We start from the raw sequence: 13,510 nt of genomic DNA, 5'->3' as shown, positions 1-13,510 counted from the left end.
ACCGTGTCATCTTGACCTCCTTGGTTTCCCAATTGATTTCCGGGTTATGCTTCCGCAGCCAGGAGTACCCCAGAATAAGGTCTTGTTTACCAAGATGAGTGACGGCGAGTTGAACACGCTCGGAATGGCCTTTGTAGCGTAAGACCAAGTCCGCGATCTGGTTGATGGAGCCGGCGTCGTTCGGAGTGCCATCAACGTTAAAGACCGGAATCGGTTGCGCCAGGGTGCGGACCGGAATGCCATTCCGAGCGACATAGTTCGTGTCGATAAAGTCGGAGGTGGCACCACAGTCAACCAGGCCAGAGAGCGAGAGCTTAAGCGCTGGTAGTGGACTCTAGCTCCAACGGGAGGTGGAGGGAGTTCACTCCAGGGGAAGCAGCGACAGTGTACTGCTTGGGCAATTTCTTTTCCCAGGCAGTGAGGCGGCGAAGGACGATGACCGGAGTCGCGGGCGGAGTCGGAGACGGAGTCGAAACGGGGACGGGGGAGGGTATGTCTTTCGTTTCAGGCTCGTTGTAGGGCAAAGGAATTGATTCGTCATACAAACAAGCGAAACGATTTACGGATGCGAACGAGGGCACACCAGTCACTCGTCGCGGGGACAAAATCCTCTCCGGCCATCGACTCCGGGCTGTTTCCGGCAGCGCAGCTGTGTCCGAGTAGCGGGCGATCAACTCCGCTAACATCTCGTCACCGAGTTGTTGGATCACCTTGTCGAGGATGTCCATTGAGCGGACGTCCGCGGGGAGGGGGCAATCCCGGGCGAGATGGTTTGGGTCGCCGCACCTGAAGCAGGCGCGACGAGGGGCACCCCGAGCCCTAGTGCGATCCAACTCCATGGGGACGGGAGCTGGAGGCACCGGAGCGGGGGCGCGGGCCGCGGGTGGCACGACCGGAGCCACCGGGCGGAAAGGGGCCGGAGCCGGGATGCGGTTGACCGGAAATGGAGTCCGAATCAAACCGCCAGGCGTCTTGGGGGCGGCTGACTTGATCAGCTTGGCCCGGACCAGGGCCTCGTATTGACGGAAGGCCCGGGTGCGCCAGCTAAGGTAGTCCCGGAGGTCCGGGGGGTCGTTCGAGGACGTGATTCCGTTGTTGATCAGGGGGTCAAGTCCGTGGCGGAACTTGGTCACCTTGACCAACGCGTCTTCGAATCCGGCGAGGTCCATCAGGTCCTCGAAGTCGCCGGTGTACTGGTAGACATCCTTTGTGCCCATGTGATAGGCGGAAGTCTCCAGTTTGGAGAGAGCATGATCTTGCTCGTTCTCCTCGACGAACCGGAGTCGAAACTCGGAAACGAACGAGCCCCAGGACGGAAACGGAAACGGGGCTTTGCTTCCGTGGCGCTCCGCCCATTGCTGAGCGGGTCCTTCTGCCATAAACGACATGGCATAGCGGACGGCCTTTTCCTCACTCGCCTCTCCGTTGACCACAAAGGCCTCAGGGGCAAGGCGGGCGTAGGTGCGGACCGCATAGAGGAACGCGGCCGCGTTTCCGATCGCCGTTGAAGGTGAACGGAGGGTTTGGTCGTAAGACCAATTTTGAGGCGAGGTTGATGTCGCCAAAGAGGGCCTCGGAATCGCCCTGAACCGGAGTCGGAGTCGGAATCGACGTCTCCGGGGGTGGTGTTGTTTGGGGACCGCCAGCAGTATTAGCGGCGGCAGCGGCAGCGGAAGCCTGGGTGGTGAGAAGAGTAAGGGCCTCAGTTAGGCGGTCGATTTTCGCCTCGAGTGCATCCAGCCGAGTGTCAGCGTCAGGAGTAGCTCCGGAAGGCATGACAGGTGCGGGGACGACAGGAGTGACAGAGGAGGAGGGGACAAGTGGTAGGGGCGGTGACGAGGGCGGAACGGACTCGTATTCCGAGCCTGAGTCAGCGCCGAACCTAGCAATCTTGTCCGGTTGATCCCGTAGAGAGTTTCTTCTGCTGTAAGGGCAACCCCGGAGGCCTGAGATCAAGGTCCTAGCAGGGGAGGATCCAAAGAGTGAATAGAAGTAAGCAAATACAAGTGAGGCTGACCTAGCAGGGGAGGATCCAAAGAGAAGAAACTCTAAGGGTCCGCCTGCTAGGTGGCGGAACTATATACTGCGCTCTTGACGCGCCAAGGTTGATCGTTGCTCCGTGCAGTATGCCTGCGCCATGTCGCAGGCCAGGTCCCAGGGGGATCGCCAGGCGGGGGCGGCGATGCGCCTGACGGAGGCGGTGATGCGATCGCCGGAGTCGGAACCGGAGTCGGACCGGAATCGGAATCGTCTCCGAGGGGCCGAAAGGGAGGTTCCCCTGACAATAGCATACAATAAAAGGGGAAACAAATGATATGCTTTCTGCCAAAAATATAAAGATGCTGTTTGCATAGACATGAAAACATAAATATAAACATCTTTACATAACAAACATCAAAACAAGGAAACAGGTCTACAAATCTATATCAGAAATATAAACTTTCAATTAACAATTCAGGTTTGAGAGAAATATCCTTTCAAAGCACTCATTTATTCTAATTCAGTGATATTTCTTGTCTGTAGAAAGAGGTATCAAAATGTGTACATGAAATTCAGAGAGTCTATGAATAGGCAAATGCATGCTTTAATGGTGCCCTGGTGACCTGATGAAATAGGTTTCCCTACTTTGAGCTGGCAAGTTGAGTCAGATTGATATTACCTTTAGACAGATGACTTTATTTTATTTCAGTAATACCACATCAGTATTTTTCTAAAAGAAAATTTATTTGTTACACTGATGTTGATAAGCCCTTAATATTAGGGTCCCAAACAGTTTATGCTTTCAGTAACCCTTAACCCTTAAGTAAGCATGAGGCTCAAGGTCTTATTAATGACCAAAAAAAGGAACTTTCCGATAAGCAATTGTGGCAGCAAATCCAGGATATTAACTATTGTACAACTGGAGAGTTGTCAGTCACTCCAGAGTTTACCGTGTTTTTGACTCCCAAAAGTTGATTCAAAAAGGACTAGTTTTCATACAAAAAATATTTTTACAGAAAACAAATAGTTTCCACAAAGGGAAAACTTTATACAAACTGGTTCCCTTTGCAGAAACCATTTGTTTCCTGTGATATAGATTTTTGTGCAAAAAGTAGTACTTTTTAAATCAACTTTTGGGAGTAAAAATCCCGCTAAACTCCGGAGTGAGTCAAATGTCATGATTCACTTTCTAATTTTGACCTGATCAGTAGGGCTGCTCAATTCTTGCCGTTCGCCTAGAAACCACTTTGATGGATGTGACACTAACACCTCCGCATAAGGAAACTGTGTGATCTTGCCCACATCCTGACCTTCCTCTTCGTCCGACAGCGGTGGTATGCCGCAGAAGACACTCCAGCAGCTTGCTGAAGAGCACATACTCGATGCAACAAGCCTTCTGGTGGCTTCCGATCTTCTCCGCCGCTCTTCAATGAACGATGACAGTGATAGCGACATGTCGGTTGATGGAGCTTCCGACACGGAGAGTGACGATGAGTCTGAGCTGCGGGAACAGGTGGAAGAGGAGGCTAGGATGCTGCTTGTGGCTGGGGCAGAGATGCTTGCTGCTGGAGAGGATGCATTCGGGGATGGAAGGCGTGGGCCATACATGCAAGTCAAACGCAGCAAGGACTTCTTTACAACAGCGGTCGAGATGCCGGACAGAGACTTCCGCTATACTTTCAGGTGTGTAATGTCTCAATACTCTATCTTAGCTGATATTCCGTCTAGGATGAGCCGACAAACCTTCACCATCTTCACGAGGCTTCTTAGCCAAAACCCAATCTTTCATTCCACGGGAAAGAAACCGCAACGGCCCGTTAAATGGCAGCTGGCTTGTTTTCTTATGCGCTATGGCCACCTTGGTAGCCCTGTCTTTGATACGATGTTGAAAATGGGAATTGGGAATGGAACAGTTATCATCTACTGTCGGCGTGTTGTCCGAGCGTTGCGTGAATTACGGGGCCGGTTTGCAGCCTGGTTCAATGAAGAGGAGCAGCAAGAGTCAATGGAGGCTATCAAGGACAAAACTGGCTTCACGAAGTGTGTAGGAAGCGGCGACGGCACTCTTATTCAAACCTGCCAGCCCTCGTGGATGGGCCCGGCATATCTGAGTCGGAAAGGCTTCTTTGCAGTAAGCAACAAACTTATTGTTAGCTTATCGATCTCTGATCATACTCAATAGCTCTCTGTCTTCGCAATTGTCAACCACGATGTCTGGTTCGGTGCATGGGATCTTGGATGGCCAGGTAGTGTCACCGATGCACGCGTCTTCAAGAACTCGCATTTCTGGCAACACCGAAACCAGTATTTGCAACACGGGCGACGTATTCTTGTTGACAAGGGTTATCCGTCAACGCCATATACCTGTCGGCCATTTAGCGAAGTTGAACTCGCAAAAGCTATTGACGAGGTGCATCTACGCTGAATGAAAGACTTCAACTACCTTCTTTCAAAACAGCGTATCACAGTTGAACATGCTTTTGGCTGTCTCAAGCTCCGCTTTCGGTCTCTCCAATTTATGGGTCCACACGATGACGTTGAAGACATCTGGCGAGTTGTCGATGCACTGATGATTGCACATAATATGTGCTTATATTATCAGGACCATCCACAGTTATTGGACGGTTACAAGGCACGCTTGAGTGGGGAAAGTTTTGGTGTTGACATTGCGGTGGATGTTGTGCTGCCGCAAGAGGTGGAAAATGGTCTGGTCGAGGAGGTTGTGCTTCCAGAGCATCAGTCGGAAACTCAGCTTCGAGAGGATGGATATGCAATTCGGAATGAGCTTCTTGATACTGTCTGCCCATTACAAAACTATAACTAAGTATGTACAGAGAATTATTAGACTATTATAAAACTTTATGATGGATACGGAGAGAAAACTAATCGTCAAATAATGATGCCTTATACTTTTGGTATGCCTTCACAATGTGCTCCGCATTTTCAATAACCGAGAACGGCAATCCTTCGGGTTTGAGTAGTATTTCCTTTGCCTCCATGTAAGCCTCCTTACGTTGCTTCGTCTTCACATTCATCTCCTTCAGCTCTAGCTGCCACTTATCCAATTCGGCCCTCGACTCAAAGAACTTGCTAAGCCCGTATCGATCTTCCTTTGAGTTAGATGACGGAGCTGCCTTGACGGGCGTTCTTGGTACGTGAAGTTGAAGATTCTTTTGCTTTCGCCTTTTTCTTCGCCTTGATATTGGCATCCGAGTCCGAATCAGATGTTGAGGATACTTCGATGTCAGATATTACAGCTGATGAACGCTCGACCACCCGATTGACCTTGGGGTTATCCTTGTAACTGTTAAACAAAGGTGAGTTTTCTATGTCAGAAAGTAGACAACAACTAACCGATCCGCAAACAGTTGATACCACCCCAGTTTCTTGTCAAACCACAGACTACACGTTACCGCACTGATACCAGTTGAATCACATCCATTTGCTGACCAGTCAGAGAGGAACTCCTTGACCTCGCCTTCCTTGTCCCAATTAACATCATCCGCATCTGCCCCACCACCCGTAAACTTAAGAAGCGCAGACAGCTTCTTGTAGACGGCCAATGAGTTCTTGAATTTCGTCTTCATTTGTTTTGCGCTCCGCTTTGGCAGGATGCCTTTTTTGACAAGCTTAAAAGTCTCTCAGATGTGAGAAAAAACGAGAGTAACTTGTACGAGCCTTGTTCCAGGTCTTGTTTGAGGAGACCTGCAGCTTTCGAAAGAAATCATCGGCATCCGGACCTAGCGCTGCTTGGAAGAGGATTGATGTCTCTTCCTCGCTCCAGCGATTAGACATGGAGCCCTCCTCGGGTTCAGGCTTTGGTTCCTTTTTGGGGACTTTTGCTGGGATTGGCCGTTGCACAGAAGTCGATGAAGGAGGCGGAAGAGCAGGTGCAGGTGAATCTAAGAAGTATAACTCAGCAGATGTCAAGAAAACACAAGAAGAGCCACTCACAGGGAACAAACCCACCCGGAGTACCCGGCATTCTATAGAGCAGTGTACCTGGCGGAAACTTGCCAGGTGGAAATGGCGGGGGAATCAACTCTGGTGTTGCAGACATGTGGGTTGTATTGACACGCTTCGCTGGTGGCGTGTTAATAGGTGTGGGAGACGGTGGCCGCTTGAGAGCTGATGACGGCGGCGCAGGCACGCCAACGACATTGACCTGTCGTTCAGCGAATGGATGCCGAGATGGTGGAACAGGGGCTTGTGCTTCCTCCTGCATTTCAGCAGCTTGCAATAGCAGTGAGAAAGGATCCATGGGCAAAGGAAGGTGATAGACAGGATGGGAGGAGGGTCCGACCCGTTCTGGTGTCTGTAAACAACTACAATTTGCTCGGGATGGGCAAGATCACACAGTTTCCTTATGCGGAGGCGTTAGTGTCACATCCATCAAAGTGGTTTCTAGGCGAACGGCAAGAATTGAGCAGCCCTAGTGATTCATATATGATATCTTGTGACAGATCAATCACGTAATCTACTCCATCTTGTTCTGTCACCGCCATGTGAGTTCCCACTCTGGTGCTTCCTCGTGCATCAATGACCAATGCACAGCTGGGAAGTCCTCAGGAATGCTGTTCTCGCCCTTCGAAGACATTCTGCACACCAACACCGTTCCTAGCGACGCTCAAAGTGAAGAGATGCGGTCCTTTCTCACCCCGCATCGTCAAGCGCTTAACAAGCTCGATGACGAGGTGCAACGCCTCGAGCGCCTTCTGGAGAACGTTAACCAGCAGCGGAAAGAGCTATACACCTGGCTTGCGGCACACGACAAACTGCTCTCGCCGATGCGTCGACTGCCCGATGACGTGGTCCGCGTGGTCTTTGCTCACACGCTTCCCACGACGCGGCATGCGGCGCTTAGCGCGGACGAGGGCCCGTTACTGCTGACAAGCATATGTCGACACTGGCGCGAGCTAGCGCTGAGTACTCCGCGGCTGTGGGCGGCGGTGCACGTCGTCCTGCCACGAGAACCGGATGGCACCAGTGGAGCCACGCTGGCTTCACAGGTGTCAACATGGATCGGGCGCTCCGGCGCAGTCCCGCTTTCAGTCTCAATGGTCCATGTGCGCCGGGGCGGCAGGCTGGGCGGTTCTGCCCTTCCAGGCCCGTCGTTGCTCTCGTCAACACTGCTCCCCGCCGCACACCGATGGGGAAGCATGCAACTGCGCGTGTACTCTCTGGAAGATGGACTGGCGCTATGCAATCTGTCGGTTGAGGATGTGCCAAAACTGTGGAGCTTGGGCCTCAACCTGTCGCGCGTGATGATCGAGAGCGACGTCCCAGCCCCGGGCGCTGAAAGCGGCACTTGGTGGAAGTGTCAAAGTATGCGCATTGCTGCCGCCCCGACATTGCGGCACTTTAACTTTCACGGCCCCCTCCTCGCCCTGCCGCGCACTATTGCCTGGCATGTCCTTGTAGTGCTACACATCCAGCTGTGGGCCGGGCCGGCTGACGAGATCGTCTTCCCCTTCCCGTTCCTGCAAGACTGTGTGTCCCTAGAGGTCCTCGAAGCTTCTGCCAACAGCGGTATCTCCTTCATGGATCCCACTCACACGGTCCTCCTCCCCCGACTGCGGCGGCTCGCGATTTCTGTCTGGCAGCCGAACGGACCGGACGTGCAACACGGGCTGCAACTTCTCCGCCTCCCAACGCTCGAATCGCTCGACCTGACGGGCACATTTCTGGGCCAGCAGCTCCCCGATTTGTTGCAGCCGCTCGCCCATATCACGCAGCTCACTGTACCAGTCAGCCAAATGCTGACGGTCGATCTGGCGCACGCGCTTTCGTTCCTTCCCGCACTCGCGACGCTGCGCATGCAGGGAGAGCCTGCCATGCCAGTGCCCCCAGGCAACTCCGAGTGGGCGAACGGTTCAGATCATGTTGACAGTGGGTTCATGCAGCGCTTCATCCCGGGCACGCCCGGTGACGCGCTCCTCTGCCCCGCCTTAACCACGCTCGAGCTGACGTACGCCTATGCACTCCCTGACGCGCTGATAGTACAACTTATCCGCGCCCGCACACCGCTGCTCTCAGCTTTCCGCGCGTGTATCTTTCGGCGCCAGCAGTTGGATGTACGCGAAGCGCTCGCAGATCTTCTGGAGACGTCAGAATTCACACTGGTACTGGCGTATCGCAATTCCGGAAGGGTTTATTCGCCGCTGGAGGGCACGGAGCGCAGTGGCCAGACACGGGTAAACGAGGACTGGTTGTATGAGCCGGATCCGATGCTTGTGTACAATTCTGTTGCCCAATAAGTTATAATTATGCTGTCAATCAAATAAGTAAGAATATGTTGAGACTAGTACATTGCTACACCAGGTCAATCGGAAGGTTCTCACCAATTACAGAGTTATCCCATAGCCTTATCGGTTCGTCATTTTATATTTGACCCTGCCGATCATGACGCAGTTCCCCTGACACATCATCGCCCTGGTGACGACGCATCACATGTCACACCGCCCTTCCTTTTCTCGTCCCACCGCAGCCGCAGCAGCGACGCGCTCTCATATAACCGCAACAGCACCGCGCCACCTCATAGTAGGGAAGAACAGCGATGTCGTCTGATGACGAGCCCGACAACCCGGTCCCGACGAAGAAGCGCCGTGTGCAGCGCGCTTGCGACTGGTGTCGGCGGAAAAAGCGTGCGTCATGCGGGTCATGTCTCTGCGTCCTTGCTCACTCATCCCAGGCGCTTGTAAATCTCCATTTCTTCTTATCACCCAGTCTGACTATCAATAGGCGATGGGTTGCGGATGTCCGAGAAGAAGTGCACGAACTGCGTGGAGAACGGGCTAGAGTGCACCTTCGCCGGCGCGGAGACAAAGCGCCGAAGCTACGTCGATGTGTTGGAGGCAAGGCTGGAGCTGACGGAGTCGTTATTGCGCAAGGTATGTCCCTTGTCCGCCATCTTCCCTCCGAGGTTAACATCGTTCAGTTGGGCAACCCGAATGCGAGCCCCCCCGTCGCTTGGTCTGCCTCCTCTCCAATAACCACCCATAAAAGCACGTCGATCCCCGCACCACCCCCACCAGGTCCCGGCGTGGAACTTGCGGCACTGACAATTCGTTCGATGAACACCCCCACACCCGCGCCACATGAGGAGGATCTCGCGCATATCGAGCTTACGCAGGACATGGAGGAGCTGTCCATTAGCCATCATCGGGAGCGGTTTCACGGGAAGAGCAGCGGTGCAATGCTAGTGAAGGCAGCTGTGTTGGCGCGCGAGGGGTACGAGGAGAAGGAAATGCCCTGGACGTCGAGGAGGATGCATTATTGGACGTATAATCCGGTGCGTTGCTATTCTTTGCTTGGAACTAGGCTCATGAGGAGGAAGGCAAAGGAGAAGCTTCCGCATGTTGGGCCATTCGTATTCCCCCCGCCCGATCTCCTTCGCGCCCTCATCGACCTCTATTTTACCCACCAAAACGTGTACTTTCCCCTCCTGCACCGGCCCACATTCCTGCGCTCAGTCTTCGACGACAATCTCCACACGACAGATGCGTCCTTTGGCGCTGTCGTTCTCCTCGTCTGTGCAATCGGCGCTCGATACTCCGAGGATGTCCGGGTCTGTCCGCCAGGAGCCGAGCCACTCAGGGTTGGCTGGGAGTTTTTCGACCAATTACCCTTGATCATTGACCACCTCTTCGTTCGGCCCACGCTTTACCATCTCCAGTTCTACTGCGTACGCCCTCCCTCGATGCATGGCAACAGGACTATTAATCACTTTTTAAGCTCGCGACGACCTTCCTTGAGTTCTCCACGCCTGCCTCCTGCTGGACACTGATTGGAATCGGCATCCGCCTTGCGCAGGACGTTGGCGCCCACAGACTTCAGAACTTTGGGCCCGGAGCGAAGCCGACGATCGAGGGCGAGCTGTGGAAGCGCGCGTTTTGGGTGCTCGTGTGTATGGACCGCCAGGTGAGCATGTCATTGGGACGGCCGTGTACGACGCAGTACGAGGAGTGAGTGACTAGCGCGCATGTCGTTGGTGTGACTCATTATCTGGCTAGTTTCGATGCGGAGCTGCCGATTGAGGTGGACGACGAGTTTTGGGAGGGGGAGGGCGAACAGGCGGAAACGGGGACGTTGGCGGAGGGAGATAAAAGCCCCGAATCGCAAATGGGTGGAGAGAAGAAGACAGATACGCCGAGCTCTGTGGTTTCGTCGACATCATCCTCCACGGGGATTGAGCCGGGCTCGGGTAGCTCGCCCGATGGTGCTGGCAACGACCCCGGAAAGAGCAAGGGCAAGGGGAAAAGCAAGCCCGCTCCGTTTACGCAGCCGCCCGGCAAGCCGAGCACGATCACGTTCTTCAACTGTCTGATCAGGCTGAACAACATCCTGGGGTTCAGCCTGCAGCTACTTGTGCGTGTTCCCACAAGCCTTTACGTACATTAATGGAGGATAGTACGGGCTGAGTAAGGCAAAGGCGCTGCTTGCCCATCGCGACGACGCGTGGGAGGAGCACATCGTCGCGGAGCTCGACTCGGCGCTGAACGGATGGGTCGACTCCATTCCCGCTCACCGTGAGCATCCTTCGGCTTAACTAATTCCGCTAACTGTTATCAGTCCGGTGGGACCCCAACCGGCCGCGCACGCCGCAAGACGACGTGTTCTTTGACCAGTCGGCGCTGCTATACTGCTCATACTACACAGTGCAGATGACGATTCACCGGCCGTTTATACCTGCGGTAAGACGGAGTGGAGCACCGACGGTAAGTATCATTTATATTGGTTACTTTTGTTTCTTAACAGTCGATTAGTCACTCCCGTCTCTAGCAATATGCACTAACGCTGCGCGTTCCGCCAGCCACGTTATCGAGACGTCTCGACTGCGGAAAGGAAACACGCCCGTGCCCGTTTTACTGGTTTGGGATTTTTTTTCTTCTAAAATATTAAATGGTCCTGATTGTGTGCTAGGGCCCGGCATTCACGGCGGGTCTTGTTCTCCTGCTGAACGTGTGGAGCGGGAAGCGGACGGGGCTGCCGCCGCAAATGAACAGCGCGATATTTGAGGTACATAAATGCATGAAGGCGATGCGGGTGTGCGAGGGTCGGTGGCAGAGCGCCGGTCTGTTCTGGTGGGTTTCATTCGAGGAGTATTCTGAAAGGTGTGGTCGCTAACGAAGCGCAGGGATTTACTTTATGAGCTCGCGTCAATCGGGCACCTCCCGCTGCCTATTCCGGCGACGCCACAGAATGCGGGTGTTCAGCCCATTCAAGTTACCCAGAATGACGAGAACGACAACGCGGACGTTGCCGAGATGTACCTCCCGCCGACGACGACGTATGGCCCGCCTCCCGCGGGCTATCCATATCCTGACGCAAACAATGTTGCACAACCGCAGCAGTCGCACCCGCGCGTCAATACGCACATCCTCCCAATGCACGTGATGGGCCAGGGCATGGCGGTTTCGAGTTCGGTGCCAGAGCAAGGCGCCCTCCTACCGCCCACGGTTTACATTCCACTCGCGGCACAAGGGCAGAGGCAGGCAGGCTATGCAGCGCCGTTGCCGCGACCCGTGACGGGCAGTGGGAGCGGGAGTCAGCAGCGACTGCTGGGCCAGCCTGTGTACGGTTTCGGCCGCACCATCCCTACATATACGTCTGATCTCGGGCGGCTTCCGGTCTTTCATCATCAGCAGGATCAGCCGGGCCTGTCGCAACAAAGCTACAACCAGTATGGGATGTATGGTGGGTTTGACGGGGTCGTAGCGGGGTCGGGTTCTGCCTCAAACGCAGCCGCGGCACCATCGTTACCTTCGCAGACTACCACTGACTATGTGCCGCAACATGAGTCTGCGGCCGATCCCGGGTTAAGCTTGGGAACAGCGAGCAGCACGAGTAGTTGGTATCCTGCGCAGACGTCTGCCGCGCCATTCGGCTTCCCAGACTTCAAGTTTGCTGCTGCGAGCGGCCCGTCCGCAGCGCCAAGCGGTGCGGCCGGCTTGGGGCTGGGAATGTCGGACAGCGAGATCATGGCGCTCTTTGGTGAAGACGCGCTTGCGTTTGTCGAGGGGCGCTCGCCGGTGCCCCAGGCGGCCAAGGCTGAAGCGGCAAGTGCCAGCGCTAGTGGGAGCGGGAATGTGAATGTGGCAATGCCCGATGTGGATCTAACCAACGAGGACATGGTAATGTGGGCGAGCGCGCCGATGGGGCTAGAGGTGGACGATTGGAGCGAGTACTTTAGTGCATTGAGCGGGTTCCCGCAGACTTCGGCGGGTGGAGGGAACACGTAAGCTTCCCGGATTATCGCCACGAGGTCTATACCTTATGCTATGTATGATATTGCTGTCAGTCCCTCATTTCAATACTCTAATGTCTGGTAACAGTCTGCTGCATTAAATTACTTTATGTGAAATTGTCTACTATCAACATTAATTGTTTATATGATATTGGTTCATAATCTCAACTTCTCAAGGCTTAAGATGCCTGGAGGTGGTAAATTAAGCCCTTAATAATCATATGACTATTGAATAATGTGACAACACATATTAATCACAGTGCAATGGACGCAGTTGAATATTGTTAAATAAAATTGTTTATCATACAAAAACAATATACTGACTGTAAAGTTAAGGTGCTAAAGGAGGGCTGCATATATAATCCCTAAGCCTTAACTAAGCCTTATACAGTACACTCCTCAGACAGGGAGGATGGTTTCAGTAGGTAGAAAACTCTTAGAATAGGGACGGTCACGGTTAGCAGGTAGGTTGGTCGGTTGGTTGGTTCGGCGGGTGCGGCAGCCTGGATCCCATCAAGGAGACGCGACGAGTCACTAGTTTAGTCACACTCTCTCTACATCTTGTACCTTCTTGTGCATGGGCAATAACACCTGGTCCGTTGACGAGACGAACGCGCTCATCGCAGTGATGGCAAAGCCTGAGAACTTCAAGGTTCTCTTTGGGAAGGAGCCGGGCGAGGTATGTCCTATGGTAACTGCAAGAATACGCGTCAATACTGACTGGCACTGGTGCAGAACACTTCGGGCGACTCTAAAAACACTGTCCACAAGCGAATGGCCGAAGAGCTGGGCCTGTCGGGTAGAGAGGGTGCTGGCCGCGTGAAGAGGAAAATTGATGCGTATGTGCTGTTTCCTGGTGCCTTTCTATCGCTGAAACAACCTACTGGAAGCCTTACCACCCAGTTCAAAACGAAAATGCAGCGTCTCAAGAAGACTGGGGAAGGCCTCACTGAAGGTGACGCCGAATGGCATTATATTGAAGCAGACGGGCCTCACCACGACACCCCCGATGATGCACAAAACATCTGGGACGCAATTACCAAGGAGTTTCCCTTCTTTCCGGCACTCTATCGGCTCTGGTCCACACGCCCAAACCTTGTCCCCATTTGCGCCACAACAGCACTTACACCCGCTGGCCGTCACAAAACGACACTCATTCAGATTGATTCTACGCAAAAAACGAAGACTATGGCTGCTCAACTCCCTGTATCCCCTCCTACCATTCAGTGGCCACAATCGACTGAGTCACAGTTGCAACCATCATGGTCTCAAGACCCTGCTCTT

At 53.7% G+C, this 13,510-nt stretch overlaps 2 protein-coding genes across 2 annotated transcripts; both read left to right on the top strand.

Annotated features, from left to right (window-relative positions):
• Positions 1-6,469: 6,469 nt before the first annotated feature.
• On the top strand, positions 6,470-8,237 carry MIND_00390000 (F-box domain-containing protein; the record flags this gene model as incomplete). Its single annotated transcript, XM_037360731.1, has 1 exon — positions 6,470-8,237. The coding sequence occupies exon 1, from the start codon at positions 6,552-6,554 to the stop codon at positions 8,235-8,237; it is 1,686 nt and encodes a 561-aa protein (XP_037223616.1). The 5' UTR covers positions 6,470-6,551.
• A 299-nt stretch (positions 8,238-8,536) lies between these two features.
• MIND_00389900 (Zn(2)-C6 fungal-type domain-containing protein) lies at positions 8,537-12,221 on the top strand (the record flags this gene model as incomplete). The annotated part of the gene is made up of 12 exons (XM_037360730.1): positions 8,537-8,624; positions 8,672-8,677; positions 8,722-8,870; positions 8,918-9,271; positions 9,317-9,664; positions 9,715-9,944; positions 9,993-10,347; positions 10,391-10,508; positions 10,552-10,697; positions 10,746-10,850; positions 10,903-11,063; positions 11,117-12,221. The coding sequence occupies 12 exons, from the start codon at positions 8,537-8,539 to the stop codon at positions 12,219-12,221; spliced, it is 3,165 nt and encodes a 1,054-aa protein (XP_037223615.1).
• Between the last annotated feature and the right edge of the window lie 1,289 nt (positions 12,222-13,510).

The sequence above is a fragment of the Mycena indigotica genome, assembly GCF_014461135.1.
Source record: "Mycena indigotica strain 171206Taipei chromosome Unknown Mind.scaff0003, whole genome shotgun sequence".
NCBI lineage: Eukaryota > Fungi > Basidiomycota > Agaricomycetes > Agaricales > Mycenaceae > Mycena > Mycena indigotica.
This window is presented reverse-complemented; position numbering and strand designations above follow the sequence as displayed.